Source organism: Sinohyriopsis cumingii, unplaced genomic scaffold (assembly GCF_028554795.1).
Source record: "Sinohyriopsis cumingii isolate HCF-2022 unplaced genomic scaffold, ASM2855479v2 utg000198l, whole genome shotgun sequence".
Taxonomy (NCBI): Eukaryota; Metazoa; Mollusca; class Bivalvia; order Unionida; family Unionidae; genus Sinohyriopsis; species Sinohyriopsis cumingii.
In genome coordinates, this window is record NW_028315875.1 from 5,079,931 (window position 1) to 5,101,249 (window position 21,319).

At 34.0% G+C, this 21,319-nt stretch overlaps 1 protein-coding gene across 1 annotated transcript; it reads right to left on the reverse strand.

Moving 5' to 3' along the window:
* Positions 1-1,392: 1,392 nt before the first annotated feature.
* On the reverse strand, positions 1,393-21,212 carry LOC149774611 (coiled-coil domain-containing protein 125-like). The gene is made up of 6 exons (XM_089945105.1): positions 21,134-21,212; positions 19,826-19,944; positions 19,330-19,437; positions 17,896-18,088; positions 15,975-16,105; positions 1,393-12,219 (listed from the first exon to the last, which is right to left on the reverse strand). The coding sequence occupies exons 1-6, from the start codon at positions 21,189-21,191 to the stop codon at positions 12,103-12,105; spliced, it is 726 nt and encodes a 241-aa protein (XP_089801231.1). The 5' UTR covers positions 21,192-21,212; the 3' UTR covers positions 1,393-12,102.
* Between the last annotated feature and the right edge of the window lie 107 nt (positions 21,213-21,319).

Sequence of the window (21,319 nt, forward strand, 5' to 3'; positions counted from 1 at the left end):
TGTTAAAACTCTATCAAAGGTACATCATACAAATGATAAAAGTAAAAATGTCCTTAAAATATCATCAAAATGTGTTTTAATTTACATAACAGTAGCTGTTTATAATATATATGGGATCAGCAGCACCTGTACAAAAAATGCCTCTAAGCTTGGATGCATTGTCAAATTTGGTCCAATTCTGTTAAATCACAAACCATGGTAGCAGGTTCAATACTGTATGTTCTTGGAAAAACCACTTAGCTGCCATTTCCTCGGCATGATATAGCCAACAATGTGTTAAAAGTACCATTAAATATAAAACAAACAAAATATAAATTTTAAACAGACTTTGAGAAGTCATTTTAAGTTTTGTTAATTTTCATAATGTAACCAATTCTGCGGGTAGACAGAAATCAAAGTACACATACTAACTTTAAAGGCTTTCATTCTAAGATACTTATGTAGTAGTTGCTCCATTTCTTCTTAGCTTGTTTTTACAACAATTTTTTTTTATAATTGTTATATTTTTAGTCAGGGTGGCAATACATGATATCAGACTTTTAATTTGCATAAATTTAAAAGGCCTTTATGCTGGCATGCATTCTGTCCAATGTTTTGTACAGGGATTTTGATAATTCAAGTCATTTAGTTACAGCAGCCATGCTGATGGCAGAACAAAATAATTTTAAAGTTACATGAAAGGTACTGATGCCATAATGCTTTCTGTCAAAAGTCATCAAATTTCATCAACAGTTTTTGAAAACAAGTCATATAAAGGTTTTTCTATTTTTAATAATTTTTTTGTAATGGAGGCCACAACTGATATAAAATTAGCATCATTTGTACAAAATTTGCAAGGCATTCATAACAAACTTTGTTCGTCAGTTTCTCAAAAGTTGTTGAAAAGATTTTCAACTGTTGATGATGCTTCTGATATCTAAAGATGAGTCTGCAGCATTTGTACAATCTGAAAGGCTTTCAGGCATGGATCCTTTCTACCTAAGTAGTTAAATGCTACCAAGCAATTTTGGAAGTCATTTAAAGATTTTGTTATTGTAGGTAATAGTCACTATATTTGCTGAAGCATTGGCATCATTTGCATAAACCTAAGAGGCAGTCATACCAGGACGTTTTTTGATAAATTTCATCAACATTATTTTGAGTTATTTGTGAGAAAATGTTATTTAACACATTTTTAGTAACATCAGCCACATCTGATGGCAGACTGGCATTGGAGAAAAGACCTTCATGCCAGGATACTCCCTGGCAAGTTGGGTTGAAACTGGTCCACTGGTAGAAAACAGTAATATCTAATGGAAGATGGATCATGTATGCCAGATGCAGGATCACACCACAAACTCACCTGGCCTTTTGGCATTGTGAACCATTAAAAGAAAAAGACAACACTCTATATAACTTCCAAAGGTATTTATTATTGTGACTAGAATACTCAAGAGTACATGTATATGACCTCCAGTAACTTGAGAAAATATAATGAACATTTGTTTTTGCTTAAATTTTTAAGTCATAGATGAGTGAATGAGGATGAAATCATAGACAAACTATTACCATATATACTCACTTATAAGTCAACTCCAACTGCCAACTGCACAGACCCAGATCTGCCATCGCATAATGCACCAGCAGATCTGAGTTCGTTAGCAGTAATCACTAGAACAATCAACACATACCCTGATCTGCAGGTACACTTATAAGCAAGTTTATACGGTAGGGTTAAAGAAATTAATATTCACAATAATTCATTGCAAATGCATATGGTACTCTCAAATAAAGAAGTATCCATTTGTATATTACATGAAAAATTTACCTATACATTAAAAATTTAATATAAGAAATATAATAATGAGAATTAATAATGACACTTTAATGTATCATCAAGATTTGTGTCTACAGAAGAAGGCCATGTAGGAAAATAGGCCCAGTGGGGAAAGAAAAAAATTACACAAATGGATCAAGAGACTCCAATTCTGAATTTAAATTCAAAATATTTAGTTTAAAATCTTTTAACACCAGCGATGCTGGAATCATCAATATTACAGGGCAACATTTGTTATCTCAATGTATGTTTAAAATTTAATTTTAATTTGAAAGATTTTAACATCAGTACGGGTTTCAAATCAGTAGACTGTTGTGACATCAGTGAGAGGCAACAACAGTTACAGAATTGGTATAACAAGCCATCCTGCATAAGAGATGTCTGAGGCAGTAACAGAATCGGTGTAACAAGCCATCCTACACGTCATAAGAGAGGACTAATCAAGGCAGAACCCATAGTAGCTCAGTCTTTAGTGTGCCAGAATTGAAACCAATATAAAGCACATTCAAATCTTGCCATCAGATCCACCTGGGTCAGCTACCATTGTGTGCCCAAATGCATGGTACTTTGCTCCAAGTGCATTAGCACAAAATAAACAACTTTTGATGATGTATCATAAAACACCAATTCAAACTAAACAAAAACTAATAAAAATTAGAATAAACACTACATATATAATGCCTATCACAAAAGTTCTACAGATGCATGCAAGGTATCCAATTTCACATCAATAAATGGATTGGCATAACAAAAATCTTGCCATGTACTTACCCAATTTTTCAAAAAGTAAAATTCTTTTCATGTTTAAAACTGATGGTCAATAGCTGGCAAGATGAATATTTATCATCCAGGCTTTAAAAAAATAAAACACCCGAACATTAAATAACAAAATTATCAAACTCTTCATAACAAAACTTTGTTACCATGGATTTACACTTTGGGAGGAAAATATGAAATTGGATTTCATAACTGCATATCTTCATTGCTTATGCTGGTACATCCAGTGGAATTATATAATTATATACAAATCTCATATATTTTTTTTATCAATATGTCTCAATGATCATAATAAGATAAATTTATGTTCCATTTATTCCCATGTGCTGAGTAATGCTGAAAGTGCAATATAACCTTGAAACGTAATTTGAATTTTTTTTTAGATAAGATACCAATTAATATATGCATTTAGTTCATTTATTTATATATATATATATATATATATAACTGATGACATGAGAAAACATCTCTTCATGCAATATGTAAAGTTAGAAAAATACAGAATACAAATTCACATGAGCTAAATAATTAAAATAATGCACACACATGAACAATCAAACGTGAATATAAATTCCCTGCTCTCAACTTTAAAAGTTGCTTGCACCCCTATAAAAAAATTCTTCCCTCATATTAAATGTACAAGAGGTAATGTTTATTTTGTGACCTTTAGAACTTTGATCTTTGGACATGAAAATCAAAAATTTTCGCCTCTATCAAAAAAGGCCATACACCACTCACTCAAGAACTTGTGCACAACGGCATCCAACAACACTATACTGATATTATTGCAACAGAATTGAAAGATCAAAATATAATTTTTACCTGTCAAGACATATCTAATTGACATTTATTTCATTCAATGTTGCCACCTGTTAGGATTTACCAGAATTTTTCACTGATTGCTATATCACCATATATTAATATTTACATAGCGAGAAATAGTTTCCCAAAAAAATCTAACAAAATATGCAATTTCTTATTGAAACATGAATTTAACAATGCTGATTTCTAATTTTTCTGGGCACTAACTGACATTTTTTTTACAACAAAACAGACATGATATTAAGGTTTCCTTTACCAATTCTGATTGTGATTTTTTTCACATTCAATACATTGGGACCAATTGTTTTATATTTTCTATGGAAAATACCTGATCCACACTGGACACCATGTTATAAATGGGTTCAAGAGCTACCAGGGAATGAATTATCTTATAAAATGTAATTTCTATACTGTAAAAATAAACTGCAACTATAACCATAGGAAGTGGTAAAGTTTTGAGGTGGGTTCAAAAAACCCATATTCCTTTATGCAGTAGCAAAACATTTATTAAGGTCACCTGTTCATAAAGGCCACATTCTTGCAAGTCCCTCAGGTGATCTTTATAAAGAGGTAAAACAATAAAATAATTTTCAATTGACCCATCTGATTAATGGGCTGCAACATATGTAATGGGCAATAACTCTGCCGAGATAGGATTTACCTTTTGCAAATGTTAATTCCTTCCTTGCAGACAAATTCTGCCATGAAACTCAACATCTTTATAACTTTAGCCTACTACAAAGTTTGGCCTTGTAAACTGAACATTATTTACAATATTAAATGGTCAATAGGAAGAAATGTTAAAGAATGATGTATACATTCATAAATTGTTGCTTATATGAGTGCTTAAGCATGGTTTATACATGGCAATAGCAGACCCACTCACTACCAATCCCATAAAATTGTCCACATTAATACGCATCAGCTATGTATTGAGGCATCACCCACCAACCAATCATAACATCTCAAGCTGTCACATGCCACATCATTGTTTCCGGGATTGACTCTCTGGAGTGGTGAGCAATAGCAGCAATATAGTTTTACTGATATTTACATTAATCACCGATTCACCATTTCATGTGTACTTTTATTGCTTACTTTCAAAACATTAACTTTGTATCTGCATCTAGTTGTCTCTGACATTTGTGCATTTGGAAGGGTGTTTATTGGACACTGAAACCTACCTTTCTTCACAACACAATGGCATCACGTTCATCAAGAATAGCAGATCTAAACCATGTGATCTGAACAATCTGTTGAACTTTACTACTACCCAGCATTTAAAACAGATATTGGAGTCTACAGGCGTAAATGTATCTAATGCAATTCCTGTCCCTTCTACATCAAAGCCTACTGTGCATGCACAAGAGCAGGACTACCTAATTCAAACACACCCTAGCATACATAAACGGTCAGATTGCATTTCATATCCCTCAAAGGAAGCAGCATCCAATATTCTGCTTTCCACCCCACCATGCCATAGAACTAGTGTGACAATAGTTCATGAATTTGTGGGAAAAGGATCTACTTCAGCAAAAGCAATGGCATAAAATATTCTGGAAGTTGGAAATACTTCTAACATGGCCAAACACGGTTGTTAACATGCTGTATACAAGCAGTACAGTTAGTTCGATCCACTCCATTCAATGTTATACCATCATCCTCAATCAGTCCATCAGTTACATCATGGCCCAACAACAGACTTTTCCCTGGATTTATTCCTTGACCACGCACAAAATAATTTATCAAGACCAGTACCTCAGCTTGCATTATGCGATGTGTCATCCATCAATTAGCTGATGCAGACCTCAGGAATTTCTCCAGAAATACTGCCCCCAATCGATGTAGTTATCATCAAGCTTGTACAAGCATCAAATCAAGGGTAAGTAAGTCAATCTTGCCACTCTTTTGATACCTCAATTCTAATTTGATCCATCAAATTAAGATGTCAACAAGGGGAAGAATGATCCATGATTACTTAAGCATCTCACTCTCAGTGAGTTCACCATGGCTTTCAGGAAGTTCAAATGTACTATTTGTTCCATACAGGATATGTTCAAGGCTGATATTATTAATATCACCAATGCCTATGGTGACATTTGTTTACTCCAGTCTTACAGCCTATGCTCTCCATGACCACAAAACCAAAGTCAACTGGTCTCTAAGTGACCAGGCAGCTCTTCAGTTGTTGATTGGAGGCAGAAAAATGAGCACATTGATATATATAATTCCATTACTCAATTTTTTGGCCCACACATACTGTAACATGGCTCTCCAATTGCTAAGGCATACAACAAAAGACAGATGGATATCAATAATTATGGCCATTGCAGAAAGATGCTAGATGGAAAATAGCTGTAATGATTTTAATTCTAAGTGAGGTTGCAACACAACTAATTACCCTTACTTACATAGCTGCAAAAAGTGCAAGGCCAACGCACCTCAGGCAGCAACCTGTTAAAAAAAAACTGCTCCAGTTGCTAGGGCACCTTAATTTTGCTACCCATGTTATTCTCCTGGGCTGTACATTCATGTCTTGTTTAATTCACTTATCAACTACAGTTAAGAAGTACCATCATTACATCCACTTAGACAAAAGTGAAGACAGAAACTACATGTGTGGAGACGATCTGTGGAGAAGTGGAATGGAATTTCTATTTTTCATGAAAAACCGTCGACAACACTGGACAAACCAGAATTATTCACAGATGCTTCATCCACAGTTGGATATGGGGTTATTTCCAAACAAACTGGTTTGCAGCCTCTGGTTCCATGACTTCCCTATGGCATTCAGGAAGTTATATCCCATCGTGGTAGCAGCTATTATTTGGGGTGAACAATGAGGCGGAAAATGTTCATATGTGAAAAAATACATGCATGTCATGAAGTTGATGCACAGACTGACACTGTGTATAGCTTCTAGCAACATTTACTTTTCTGCCAAACACATTGATGAAGTTAAAAATATTATAGCTGATGCTTTGTCCCGCCATTATTTCAGACACTTCATGCATTGGCTCTGTGTGCAGATCATGCACCCTGCACATGCCCCACACCATCAGAAGTCTTATGGACTTGGACAAAGTAGTAGAAACTTTATGCAACCAGGCTTTGAGTCCATCTAAACATGCTGCATACAAAACTGGATTCAATGCTTTCAGGAGCATCATGCTCATGTGTGACTTTGTTTCAAATATGCAGCTTCTGCCACCTATTACAAATGATACAATAATTAACTTTGTGACACATTGTAATAGAATCCAGAACCTGAAGCATTCTAAAATAAAAATTGTACCTCTGGTTCAAGTATATGCATATTCTGGATAAGCGATGCTATGTCAGCCACAGCAGCTCAGTTAGAAGATCATATGATCAAAGTATACAACCAACCTTCAACAAAGACAGGAACAGTCTTCCTTGTCTAGCCACCATCCTCCAGGCCATCAAAATAATGTATTTTTCCTGCAAAAGAAACCTGTACCACCCAAGTCCATACAATCTACACAGCATTTCATTACTGCTAGAGGGGAAGCATTATCAAGAGTTGCTTTTCTTAAGTACAAATGACTTATTTTCTGTACAAAGGGACAAACATCTCTGAGTAAAGTTGCCATTCAGTCTGGAAAGGCATTTATATGTCACCCATGGAAGCTCAATTGGAAGATCATATGATCAAGTGTGTGTGTGTGTGTGTGTCTGTGTTTTGAATTTTTAATGAAGCTTTCAAAAAAAAATCAGTCACATCACTACGATGTCTGCAGTGTGGCAGTTTATAGTGATGTCTAGCACTGGGGCATCATGCTGCAGACATGTAGCATGATGTCCCACTCAGTCACATTATCCTGACACCAGGCCAACCATTCCTAATAGTAACCTCTTAATGCTGAGTGCCTAGTGAGGCAGCTGTTAGTACCATTTTTATAAGTCTCTGATATGACTCAGCCAGGATTTGAAACCAACAACCTCCCGCATCCAAAAGGGACACTCTAACTACTAGGCCACCAGAGCGGTATGATCATATGATCAAAGTATTGGATCAATAGTCATCAAATTATTACACTACATACACGTGAACTCCTCCAAACGCTATATGGGCAGCGCAGAGGGCTATGGTCATGAAGGTATGTAATAATATCCCAGGTCACTATGCTACTGCTCTCCACATACAATGTCAGTGGGTCTGGCATCCAGCGGCCATCTCTTCCTGGTGGATGCTTCATTGATTCAATTTTACAGTCATTCATTTGAAACTATTCTTCGGGCATCCAACTTCTGTCATGTGCTGTCTTCTCAGAGTATCAAGTTTCTATTGTGCTACATCATGTATATATTCCTTATACATGTGGAGTTTAAATTCATATTTGTGTCAGTGGAGTTGTTCACTACTGTGTGTGTGTGATACTAGTGCTCATTCCCTATGTATTTTATTTTTTCATGGCCCTGGATAAAGGAGAACCCTGGATAAAGGAGGTGATGGTGCATATGTCATCTTCATCTACTTGGTCTTTGATGAAGCCACTGCAATTCCTGCCAGAGAAGGATGAGATCAATTCATTCTAGAGTTGCTACAAAGTTTCATTCAATGCTACCTGCTTTCTACTCATATTCAAAAGGAAATCTTTGTCCTGGCCCACTGCTGTTGCATTTGGGTTATTAATCATACATTTCCTGGCAATTCTTTAACTTAACACTAACAACCCATATTAGCTTTTATAATTACATAATGTTACAACATTTGTGTTCCAGTGGCAACATGGATTCATCATATCTGATCTATTCATAGGCTATCATTTGAAGATTTACTACAGTAGAGTGGTTTTCAGCATGCATGAAACATTTCAGAAACATTCATTCTGACAAACAGAACTTTATATATGACAGGCATTGCAGTTCATGTTGCATACATATTTCAATATTATTGTGGTACAGCTTAGCCATTTTCATGCATAAACAGTAATTTCCTATTTTCATGAAGACAGTGTTTATGATGGCTTTAACCACTGCCAAGAACATATCTCATGCTATCTGACGGTGCTTTAACCAGTGCCAAGAACATATTTCATGCTATCTGACAGTGCTTTAACCAGTGCTAAGAACATATCTCATGCTATCTGACAACTGTTTTCTTGCCACTGCTCCATACATCTAGACTTGTATATGTATTTTCTTACTCTTTTTTTCTGTTCAATAATATCACAGATGTTTAATACTCAAAACAAAAATATCTGTTTTTCATTGAAAACAAAAAGCATTCTGGCATTTTTATTACATTCTTGGGGAACAACATCTGCTACAAATCGGTTCTCCTTGGACATTCACTTCATTCCATTCAGTTTTAATCACCCAAGACTCCAATGCCAGTGCTATAATGTGTATTCAAACTAAACCTATTGGATGAAGTGCACATAATTGATGCTGGCATTACAACATTCAATGGACAGCCCAGTTGTCACAAGATTCATTCAGTTTCCGCTGAAGAAACTTTACACAAGGGTTATCCATACCATGCTGTCAAAGAGCTTCACAGACCAGCTGTGACCTTTGTAAAACCCTGTTGTGCCCATTCAGTAACCACTGAATCACTCACTGACAGAAGGAACTAAATTTCATCAGTAGACAATCCACCAGTACCATATATGTGGTTTTAAATAAAAAGTTAACTGGATTTCGGTTTTTGTTGAGAATAAACTCTATATAAATTACAAACAAAACATTTTAAAAAATGCATATCATTGTCAACTATTTCTGTCCTAAATGATAGTCTAAATGCCATTTTTGTTACAAATAAACAAACACATTCAACTTATGTTACAGATAATATGACAGACAAAAAAATACCCATGACAGACATAAAACTCCTAAAATTTAATTATTACTGTATTTGCTGGCCTATAAGTTTATGCAGAGTATAAGTCGAATGAGCAAATTTGATAAATTTTCCATACATCATCCATATATGTCAACGCTAAGTATAAGATGAGGTCAGATCAGCTTCGTCTTTTTTACTTCGTACCACACAGCATCACAAATTTTATCCTATCTGTAACTCATTAACCTTTCTGGTCTGAATCATTACTAATTCATTTCACACAAAGTATTTGAAATGTATTATTTACTTTAAGCTACATATAACGATGCTCACCTGAACATTTATTGAGTTACAGATAGGATAAAATGTGTGATGCTGTGTGGAATTAAACTAGAATAATTTCTGGTTTTTAAAATATTAAATGTATCACTGTATGCTATTTCAGATTACCAGCAATAAGCAAAATTGTATCGTTAATGCTAAAATGCTTTCTCCACAATTTTGGGTGAAGAGAGATAGAGAGAGAGATGCATATGTATTCCATCATATTTTTCTTCCTGCACCATGTGATCAATATAAAATATGGCCATATATATATATATATATATATATATATATATATATCTATATATATATATATATAAATGAGAGAGATTCCAGCTGTTCATGTTGCTGTTTTTTGCTTTTTTGCGACCTCATTACCACTGTGTAGCTGAAGCTTTTGTCAAAGAGAGAAAACATTAATTAGTAAATATAAACTATATTTACTAATTAACTATACTCCTTCAGGGTTTAAATATTCACAATAGTTATATCCATAGAGACTCCAATTAGGTTAAATCCCCAAAATGACAATTTCACATGCTAATTTTCTCTGCAAGTACAACAACCACTCCAGTGCCAACAAACAAGATTTTTTTTAAAGTGCATGTACTCTTCCTGTACTTAGGCAGCAACTGTTTTTGATCTTTGCTCTTGCTATATGTTACTGTAATTACTGTCAGTCCTATCAACAAGTTCAAAAGATGTCACTGGTTGAGAAATTTACAGGAGTAACAACCAGGCATTTCATTATATGGTACCATATTCATAATACCCATGGGTAGCCTCATTTCCCTATTGGTAGCCGCACTAATCTGATCTGGTCTGCCGAATCTTGATCTCAAACAGGTGTTACCTTGGAAAACCTGACTACAGCGGTAGCATGTTTAATTAGCATGAAATACCACTACAAAGCCATGTAATTCTTGGACAATGGAGGTGATGACTAAAACTAAAAGGAATTGCTTACCTAGTGGTATTAATTGATAATGGAATATGGTACTGCACTTTTGTACACGAGTAAGATAACATAAGGGTTTTTGATATGGCATTTTCAAATTGGTAATCTCAAATTATTTTTCGTAATTTTGGAGAATTTGTTTTCCATACAAAAATTATGTGACATATCATAAAGCGATTCGGTTGACATCAAGTAAGTGATCTCTCTCTCTCTCTCTCATAATCAGGCATAATTTTTATTTGATCATGAGGTGCAATAAGAAAACTATGATGGAATATCTGTCTTTGTCATCATTATTCATTCTCTAAACTGTCAATTCTAATGCACAAATATCAAATTTAAACAAAGTATATTACAAAAACTTATTTTACTAGTGCATGTTGCTTTACCGCAATTACATCTGTTGTACGTTAATTTTTAATACTGACCAGCATGCAATTGTTCAAAATCCTTCTATATTTTTTTATATATGATCTCTTCCTCAAAATGAGATATTATTTTACAAATTATTTTTCTTAATTTTGGAGAATTTGTTTTCCATACAAAAAATGATGTGACATAAGATAAAGTGATTCGGTTGACAAAATCTGTATATAAGTCGATTCATCGTATAAGACGAATCCAAGATTTTCTGGTCAAAAAGTATCATCTAATAGGCCACCAAATATGGTAGTCCTAAACTCTGAAAGAAGGATCAAACTTACACATACAATTACTATACAATTTGAATATGTTTTTTTTTTGGCACATAACCTATCGGTATTTATACACAGCACAAGTCTTTACATTCAATTTTCAAAATAACAAATACTGCCAACTACTGTAACAGTTAAAAATGCCAAGTACATCTGTAACAGTTGTGTAATTATGTTTAGATTTCAGTTAATGGTACACCACACCATGCAACTGTAAAGGTACCAAAACTGAAACTATTAACATTACTTTATCTTGATTATATTCTAACAACTTATACAACATATTCTGGATGACTCAAGTGCTGAATTCAATGGTCTTCAAGGTAAGGAATCCTGATGGATAACTCTGAGAAAATGACCAACCATACATGGGTGAGAATCATCCCCTGCATTTCAATGGTCTTCAAGGTAAGGAATCCTGATGGATAACTCTGAGAAAATGACCAACCATACACGGGTGAGAATCATCCCCTGCATTTGCGAAGGACTAATTAAACCTGGGACTGATAAGGTGCAAAGTTAGTGCATTACTCCTTCACTATCCAGGTCCTCCAATATTTTGGAGATTATTAAACATCTTTTGTGTCTCAGTGAAAGTAAGATTGTCTAAGCAAATAAAAAATTAGAAATTTGCATCCCTAGCATAATATTGTGCTTTTATTTCCAGGTTTAAAAACCCCCAAAAATAACAAAATTTGCAGACCTGGACATCTATAAAACTTAAAATGTGCAGACTTGAACATCTAGAACTTAAAATGTGGAGACTTGGACATCTAGAAAACTTAAAATGTGCAGACTTAGACATCTAGAAAACTTAAAATGTGCAGACTTGGACATCTAGAAAACTTAAAATGTGCAGACTTGGACATCTAGAAAACTTAAAATGTGCAGACTTGGACATCTAGAAAGCATCTTCATACTGGTGATGAGCAAGTTTGTTTTCCAAGTCCTTCACTTGTTCTCCGAGAATTTGGGCTGCTAACTTTTGATGGGCAACCACTTCTTTCTTCTCATGAAGCTACAAAAGTAGAGAAACATGTAAGTTTTGGACATTTCTACAAACATTTTAATATAAATCTAAAAACTGAACCCAAACTGTAAAGTTTGTTTGCTTTCCAGATGGCAATACTAGTGACAGGAGTAAATTCATGAATTACACAGAGCTGAACACAATCAAAAACACAACTATTACAAGATAAATCCTTCTTATATACTTCATAAACAAAAGTTACAATCCATAGATTATTTAATTTTGGATTTGCTGTTGGTTTTTACAGAACTTTTAACATTACTGACTATTTCATGCCAATGAAATGAGAGTAAAGCACCTTTCAATATGACACACTGTGGGAAAGGGGCAACCTGGGTTGGGTGGGTATAGAATCCACAACCCTTGGATTATGAATCGGAGACTCTGCTAACTGAGCTACTCTGAACTTCAGTTAGTAGCTTTAATTTATTATTAAATGTGTTTTCATTTTCATGTATAATATATATATATATATATATATATATATATATATATATATATATATATATATATATATATATATCAGTTCCTGAATCTTATCAGTATACCACATGGACTACTTTTTATAACTATTGTATATAGTCACTTATAACTTGATAACTTGAATCTAACTGCAAACTGTACAGACCCAGAATTGCCACTGCATAATGTACCAGGTCTGTGTAGTATGTTATTCTTCACATTAACTACATTTCAAATTAGTTTCTGCTGACATTAGCTTGGCACCATTTTCATTTAGGACCAAAAAGACATCATACGACATATTCTAGTGGAAACCCCATTTCAATAACTTTCCATTGTTGAGAAGTAACAATAACAACATTTGTAAGATGGCTGCCATGGTGGTCATAATGAATATCAGATTTGCACCATTTCTATTCACACTAAGTGGAAATTATATAAAGACTTTATGTGTAGCACAATATCAATACAAAAGACCAGACTTTACAACTGCAATACAAAGATCAGACTTTACAACAGCAATACAAAGGTCAGACTTTATAACAGCAATACAAAGGTCAGACTTTACAATAATAATACAAAGGTCAGACTTTACAAAATCAATAGAAAAGATCACACTTTACAAAAGCATTATTGCACAGCTCCAAGTGTTGGTGAGCAGTGAAGACAGACATAAGCAGAGTAAATTCATTTCACAATAGCTGCCTCCATAAACCTACAACATCTATTGGTAAAACAAGATTTCCCATGTGAGCTGTGTGAAAAGACAGGATGTAACAACATTTGGAGATCAAGATGCTTAAGATCAAATGGCTCGGGCACGTAATGAGGATGCCCAAAGAACAGATACCCAAGGTACCCACAGATGGACACCAGCGTAAGCACAAATGCGAACAGCCAAAGATAACATGGCAATGGACAGTGATGACCAAGCCATTGATCCAGACCGACCTAGATTGCGGAAGATAGATGAGGCTTTATGTCTCAGACGGGACGAAGAGGACTAACAAACTAACAACATCAAAATTACCAGCCATCCCGGACATGTAGATGTAACAATGTTTTCAAGATGGCCATTGTTAGTCAGCTAAACACAATTTTCGTTCACAACCAAGTGGACTTCATAAGCAGTTTTTCGGTGAAACGCCATTCTGATATGACGATTCAAGATAACAAGATTCTCAAGAGGGATATTGTGGCAGCCATATTGAATGTCTCAGCAGCATCTTTTTCATTCAAAATGATATAGACATCACAAGGAATCATTTAGTAAAAGCCCCATTCTGATACAACCATCCATTCTGAAGGAGTAGCAATAAAAAGAAAGATTTTCAAGATGGTCACTCTGGTGTCATACTGGAGGTGCAAACAACACCCTTTTTATCTGGGACCAACCAGACATCATGAAAAGACTTTACACAGTAAAGACCCAATGCTAACATGACCATCCATTCATAAGAAATAGTAATAAGATTTTCAAGATGGTTGCTATGGTGGTCATATTAAACAATAGATCAACACCATTTTCATTTAGAACCAACTAGACATCACAAGGAGTCTTGTATTGAAGGTCCCATGCTGCTATGATGACCCATTCAGGAGAAGTAGCAGTAAAAAACTTTTCAATTTTTATGTGTGTTGTGGCAGCCATATTGATGTCGAATTGGTACCATTTTTATTTTGGATCCAATAGACCATGGGATGAATGTGTGTGTAAAGTGCACAGAAATCCTCCAAGTAGTTTCTGAAGGGTAATTACAAAAACAACAAAAGACTTGTGCTAATGGACACATGGATGAGAGATGGCAATGGATGTTAGACTGATCCGATAAAATCTTCTGGTCTATGACCAGTAGAGCTAATAAAGCCATGACTACTTAATAAATTGTTTGTACTGCTTTAACTAGGGATCACCCCCACCCCAACTGGACTTATGGGATCGACTCAGAAATATATGTCTTGTAGACTGGTATTAGCCCAGGTAATTAGTTTTAGTCAGGATACATATAATCTGAAATCAGAATACCCTCTTACACAGGAAACAGCCTAGCAAAGATTCTATTTAATCTGGAAACAATCAAGAATAGACCTTATGCTGCATTCAGCCTAGCACATATTAAATTTGATCTGGGATCAACCAGAATGTAATCTTATGCTGAGATCAGCCTAGTACAGATTGGGACTCATCTGAGTCACATACAAAGTGTTTCATCCAGATTGGCCTAGTACAGATTGGGACTCATCTGAGTCATGTACAAAGTGTTTCATCCAGATTGGCCTAGTACAGATTGGGACTCATCTGAGTCATGTACAAAGTGATTCATCCAGATCATAGCTCATGAATAACCATCACAGCCACATTCTTCTTTGTTTAAGTACTGAAATTATTTTTATCTTGTAACACATACTGACTTGATATTTGCAATGAACAAATAAGGACATGTACTGTGACCTGAGACAGAAAGGAATACACAATACTCTGATGATACTTTTTGTGTTTCTTTTCTAATAAGACATGTATTAAACATTTCTTATTTCAAGAACACACATTTTGTTGTGCATAAATGGCTTTGTTTTGAGTTTCTTTTAGCAAGATCCAAATAATTGCCACATGTGGCAGAATTAAAAGAACTTATAAATCAAATTCTTTGTTCTACCCTTCATTCCCATGAGTCAGCTATTATTATCATGCCAAGTCATAACCACTCTAGTTATTAAAATTTTTGTTAGCAAACTGTTCATAAAACTGGATTTTAACATCTTTAGCCAATAAATATTATAACTGTAAAATCCTAAAATCATCGTAAATGTGGCCATATTCTAAAACCATTGTAAATGTAGCCAAATTCTAAAATCATTGTAAATGTGGCCAAATTTAAAACCACTGTAAATGTAGTCAAATCCTAAAACCATTGTAAATGTAGTCAAATTCTAAAACCATTGTAAATGTAGCCAAATTCTAAAACCATTGTAAATGTAGTCAAATTCTAAAACCATTGTAAATGTAGCCAAATCTTAAAATCATTCTAAATGTCGCCAAATCCTAAAATCATTCTAAATGTGACCAAATCTTAAAATCATTCTAAATGTCACCAAATCCTTAATTCTACAAACACATAAAGATGTACAATTCAACCATAACAAAATATTATCAAATCATGCAATCTAAAAAAAAGAATCCCTTCAACTTTTGAATGCAAATCAAGCACCACTAAAACCACCTGCTGATGAGCAAAACAACAAATGTAATGATATGGAAAGAGACAAAGAAGCAATAATACCAGTTCTGTGAGGTGTGATATGATCTCTCTCTCTGTCAAGGAGCCAGTCCCAGCATCATGAACCTGAGGTGGAAATTTCACTTGGGAACCATCACAGATGGGTCGGGGGAGGTCCTCTTCCTCATTTTCTTCTAAAAATAAAATCAAGGGTAAGTGCTATAAGAATTTTGCTAGAATCCAGCCCAGAAATCACAAAACTCCTCAGCGAGTTGGATCCTTTACATTAATTCTCAAAACTTGTTTCTGACTGACACATAGTTGAAACTCCATCTCAGATTCAAATTTAGACTTTTATAATCTCTAGAAATGATCACTAATGCTATATAATAACTACAGTCAACCCATTACCAATAAAATGCTTGGAACTAACAAAACTTGTTCTTAAATAATAAAGAAAACATTTCTGCAGACATGCATTTTAGTTAACTGTCTTTATTCACTAATATATGCATTTTTGGGGGGTTCCAAATTATTTGAAGGTGCCAACGTGAGAGAGTTTACCTTTTTTGATGGCAAAGCTTGCAAATTTGACATACAGGTGAAATATTCTAATTCTATTCTAATATTCTTTTTTCAAAGAAAAAGATTTATTGACTTGTTTACGCTGTAAATTTTTCATTTTAGCTGCACCTTCCAACTAATTAATCAAATTCCCTTTAAGTAATGTTTACAGTAGTTTACATGTAGTTGTTGTGCAGTCACATGAATATTCTACAGGGGCTCATATTGTTGCTTACAATTTACCTACCAATCATCCATGATACAAATCTATATAATAATATATCTATGATTTGTTGGTAAAGTGTAAGCAGTGATAAGAGAATTATATAGCACACGCATGATTTGCAATTAAATTGTAAGAAACATACAAGCCCCTGTAGAAAAACCAATGATCTATGAAAGTTACCTGTTGATTCTAATCCTCCACATGTATTAGGGCATTACAATATTCCATTATCAATTAACACACCTGAATATTAAACAGTTCATTCTTGTTTTAATTACATTAATCACTGTCAGATTTAAAACATATGGCTATGCAGAGTTTTATTACATTCCAATGTTACTATTTAGGTAAATTCAGATCAAAACCAGATGAAGGCAATATTCCCAGAGATAATATTAGTGAGGCTATATATAGGTTGTTGTTGTTGTTGTTCTAGGGTTTAACACCATTTTTCAGCATAAGATAGGCTATACATGGCGGCCAGTATTAACGGTGGAGGAAGAACCCTGGAAAACCCAGTTAAGAACTACCAACCCACAAGAAGCTACTGGCAGGCTTTCCCACGTACCCATGCTAGCCGAGCTTTGGACTCGAACCCATGCAGACAGAGGTGAGATGGCAGTGATCCGGAATGGTGAGCGCTTTAGACCACTCGGGGCCCCCTATATATAGGTAAATGAGGCATTACACAGGGATATGGAGCCAGTAACATACCACTAGCAATAAGTACAATAAAAACATTTTGATCCTTTGGCTATTTACTTGTTAGTGAAGTGTTAGAACTACTGAAGAGAACACAACTATATTTCTGTTGTATGTAACCAAGTGAAAAAAATTCAATGCTACTTGTGTAAGATGTCTAGACTCAAACAAAACAACTGTTCTTTAGTTGGTATTAGGAATGTGATAAAAAAGAAATATCTCTCTCACCTGGCTGAACCAGAAAACTTCATAGTAATGCATATACTGACTGAAATAGGTTTAATCCCTTATCAGATGTATGTTTTGGTAGGTGAGAAGGAGGAGAGAGAGAAATGAATAAATTTATTTAAAAAATTATCTTTTCCAGTAAATCTATTCATGTGAATCTACAAGTTAAAATAACATCAGGTAATGTCAAACAAAAATGTTCTGAAATTGTTCAGTTCCCTTCCTGTCTCTCTGGACAGGTATCGTTATAATTTTGATTCTTACCTTGATCATTCAAAGCATGGATCAACCATTTAAAAGCTGATTTAACCTTCGCAGATTTGGACGGATTGCTTGAGAGCATCTTAGCTATCTGTAATGTCAAATTCTTATTTTGCTGTAACTGTTCTTCAAAGGCTTTTCGATATGCATCCACTGTGAGAAAGGCCTCATCTCTTCTCCTTTTGTACACTTGAATCTAAAGCAGATATGTGAATAGAAAAATCTAACTGACTAATGGATTCTTGCAACTGTACTTATTGATTTTTAGAATGACTAAATAATGACCGATTCATTTATCTGAGGTTAAGGACATTTTCCTAAATAAAACAGGCAATTATAATTTACCTAATTTCTAAAGAAGATCAAAAAGTTGTTTTTCTTCTTGCCCTCAAGATATATCTATTCCATGGTTTTTAAATTTAGATAAATCGATCTTAAGGTAAGTTTACGTTCTTTAGTAATATTACTTTACTTAATGTTTCTTGATTAACATGTTTTAGCAGAACACATGTACAGACGTTTTATATTTGGACATGTTTTGGCCAAAATGTGATACACAAGACGGCAAGAAACAAACACTGTCAAGTTGGTTGTGACAGGTAAATCAAACCATTGTGGAGTAAGGTTTGACTTAAATCACAAGATTTGGATAGCCTTGTCCCAAGATAAATCCACAGGTCTTGGCAAGCCTTGTTCCTAACAAATCTGTGGGAACTGGCAACTGTTGTCCCTGCCTCAAATCCCAGTGACTTGGCAAGCATTGCTCCTTTACACAAATCTTATCCTGTCAAGACAGATTTTCCAATATTTCCCACATAAATGAGGGAGATACTATTAATCAAAAACTCTTCCTCAGACTATCATTGAAGATAGATTTCTTTCAAAAATGGAAACCATTCTCGGACTGTGATGAATGGTCATATATTTTCACAACTTTTAAGATTTTTCAAAAAGCAACTCTGCAATTACAACAATTTAGTTTGTACTAAATACAAAATTTTTAAGCCTTCTATAACTTTAATTGGTGACCCTAAAACATTTCCAATTTGTCAGATCAGATCATATCAATCTGAGACATTTTTCATAACAACGTTATCCTAAAGATACTTTCAAATAAAATATAACTGAATCATAAGTTCAAGAATAATTAAAAGATGTATTGATTAACTGCTTATTCAAGCTAAGAACATTTCTGCAACCTAAGCCTACAATATTTTGGCAGAATAATATTTTCACAACATTCAAAGGTAAACATATTCAAGATATTAATTTTAAGTAAATTAATAAGCAGTTTTCTAATTAAATTTACATATGTTTTTCTTTGCAAGAATTTTCCAGTGTAACAAGTGCCCAAGCCCTAGGATATGATCAAAACTGTTTCACAGTACATTTACATGCTACAACAGTAGCTTAAAGAAATAATTCAGTCAAACATACTTCATCTTTTAATCTGATGATCTCTTTTTTTAAATTTGCTGCTGCATGAGCACACCCACAAGGATCTGGCTCCCTCACTCGACAACGACATGCACCGAGAATAGCTAGCTGTAATGTAAATGATACAGTATATATAAAGGTTTATTTCTAAAAGAATTATAGTCTTTCATTCCCTTTTCTGCTGCTCTTTTAATTGGGCTGCTGAACATATAAAACAGAAAATACATCCTACTGTGCAAAAACAAAGACTATGTGAGTAAATTGGTAATTATGTGTCCAATTTTCAAAATTACCTATTTTACAGTAAACCTCTTTTAAACAAACCTTCTGGAATCAGTGAAATGCTTTCACACATGGAAATCTCTCTTATTAAATTTCAAAATATATATTTTTTTAAATTTTTCAAGTTAACATGGCAATCTAGTTTTTGCTTTGCTGATGGAAGATAATATAAATTTTGCCAAAATGACTTAAACCACGGTATAACAATATTTACCTCTGTTGAGCTAAAGGTACAGTAATTTTCTTCTGAAGAAACACTTCTAGATCCTTCATACTTGGCTCTCTCCTGCACATCAAGCAGGGCTAAAATCTCATCATTTTCTCTGGAAAGAGCTGTGGGAAAGATACATATTATTATTCACAATCTTGATATCATATTAGAACTTTTTCAGGAGAAACTGTTCATGAATAATGTGTAGTTGGGACAATGTTTCCTATCAAACATAAAGTTGTGTACATGATTTTCTACTTATAGTGTGTACTTAGGACAATGCTTTCTATCAAACATAAAGCTGTGTAAATGATTTTCTACTTATAGTGTGTACTTAGGACAATGCTTTCTATCAAACATAAACCTGTGTACATGATTTTCTACTTATAGTGTGTACTTAGGACAACGCTTTCTATCAAACATTAAGCTGTGTAAATGATTTTCTACTTATAGTGTGTACTTAGGACAATGATTTCTATCAAACATAAAGCTGTGTAAATGATTTTCTACTTATAGTGTGTACTTAGGACAATGATTTCTATCAAATATAAATTTGTGTAAATGATTTTCTACTTAGTGTGAACTTAGGACAATGCTTTCTATCAAACATAAAGCTCAAATATAAAGTTGTGTAAATGATTTTCTACTTAGTATGAACTTAGGACAATGATTTCTATCAAACATAAAGCTGTGTAAATGATTTTATACTTATAGTGTACTTAGGACAATGCTTTCTATCAAATATAAAGTTGTGTAAATGATTTTCTACTTATAGTAACAGCAGCTATATTTGAAGGTAGATCAGCATAACTTCTTTTAATGTAAAAGTCCTTTACAGTAGCACTCATCCTGTCATTTCATTGCCTAAGTAAATAAACTATATTACTGTTACACTGTTTCTATTCAATGCTGGGACTAAGGTTTCAATCTAGTAACATGAACTATTTACAAACATATACCCTTCTCAAACACTGAGTCACAAAATAAGTGACATTATTTTTCAGAATGAAGAGGTTTCTAAAGGATATGATGAAAGCACCATAACAGATAACTTCAAATAATATAAAGGTAGAAAGTACAACATAAGAGTTTGAGTTTAATATAGGAGTTTGCATGAATCAGGTGTATTTGGTACATAGTAACAGATTGTAAATCTGCTTTTGAAGGCTCTATTTTTTAAAATGAGACAAGTAAATCTGACATGTGATAAGGACTTTAGCCCATGTGACTTAAGTCAATCTGTGAATACAGATAATTAAGAAAGAATTATAAAACAATTTCTTTAAACAAAAAGAAATAATTCAAGCAAACCAATTTTTTGAGCAGATATTTTCTTTAGCTCTTCATTTTTCTTCTCAAGAGTTGCCATTAAGGTAGCATTTTCTCTGCAGACTCTGAAACAAATAAACTGAATAATTCAGTGGAAAATATGCAGTATATCAAGGAACTTCAACACTTTTTAAAACAATAACCATATACATTAGCTTTTCACATGAG

Coding starts and splice junctions, on each gene's coding strand:
- LOC149774611 (XM_089945105.1), bottom strand. CDS start 21,191: ATGGCAACTCTTGAGAAGAAAAATGAAGAGCTAAAGAAAATATCTGCT. Junction 19,438..19,825: donor GTACCTTTAGCTCAACAGAG/GTAAATATTGTT, acceptor TTTACATTACAG/CTAGCTATTCTCGGTGCATG. Junction 12,220..15,974: donor TATCACACCTCACAGAACTG/GTATTATTGCTT, acceptor CTACTTTTGTAG/CTTCATGAGAAGAAAGAAGT.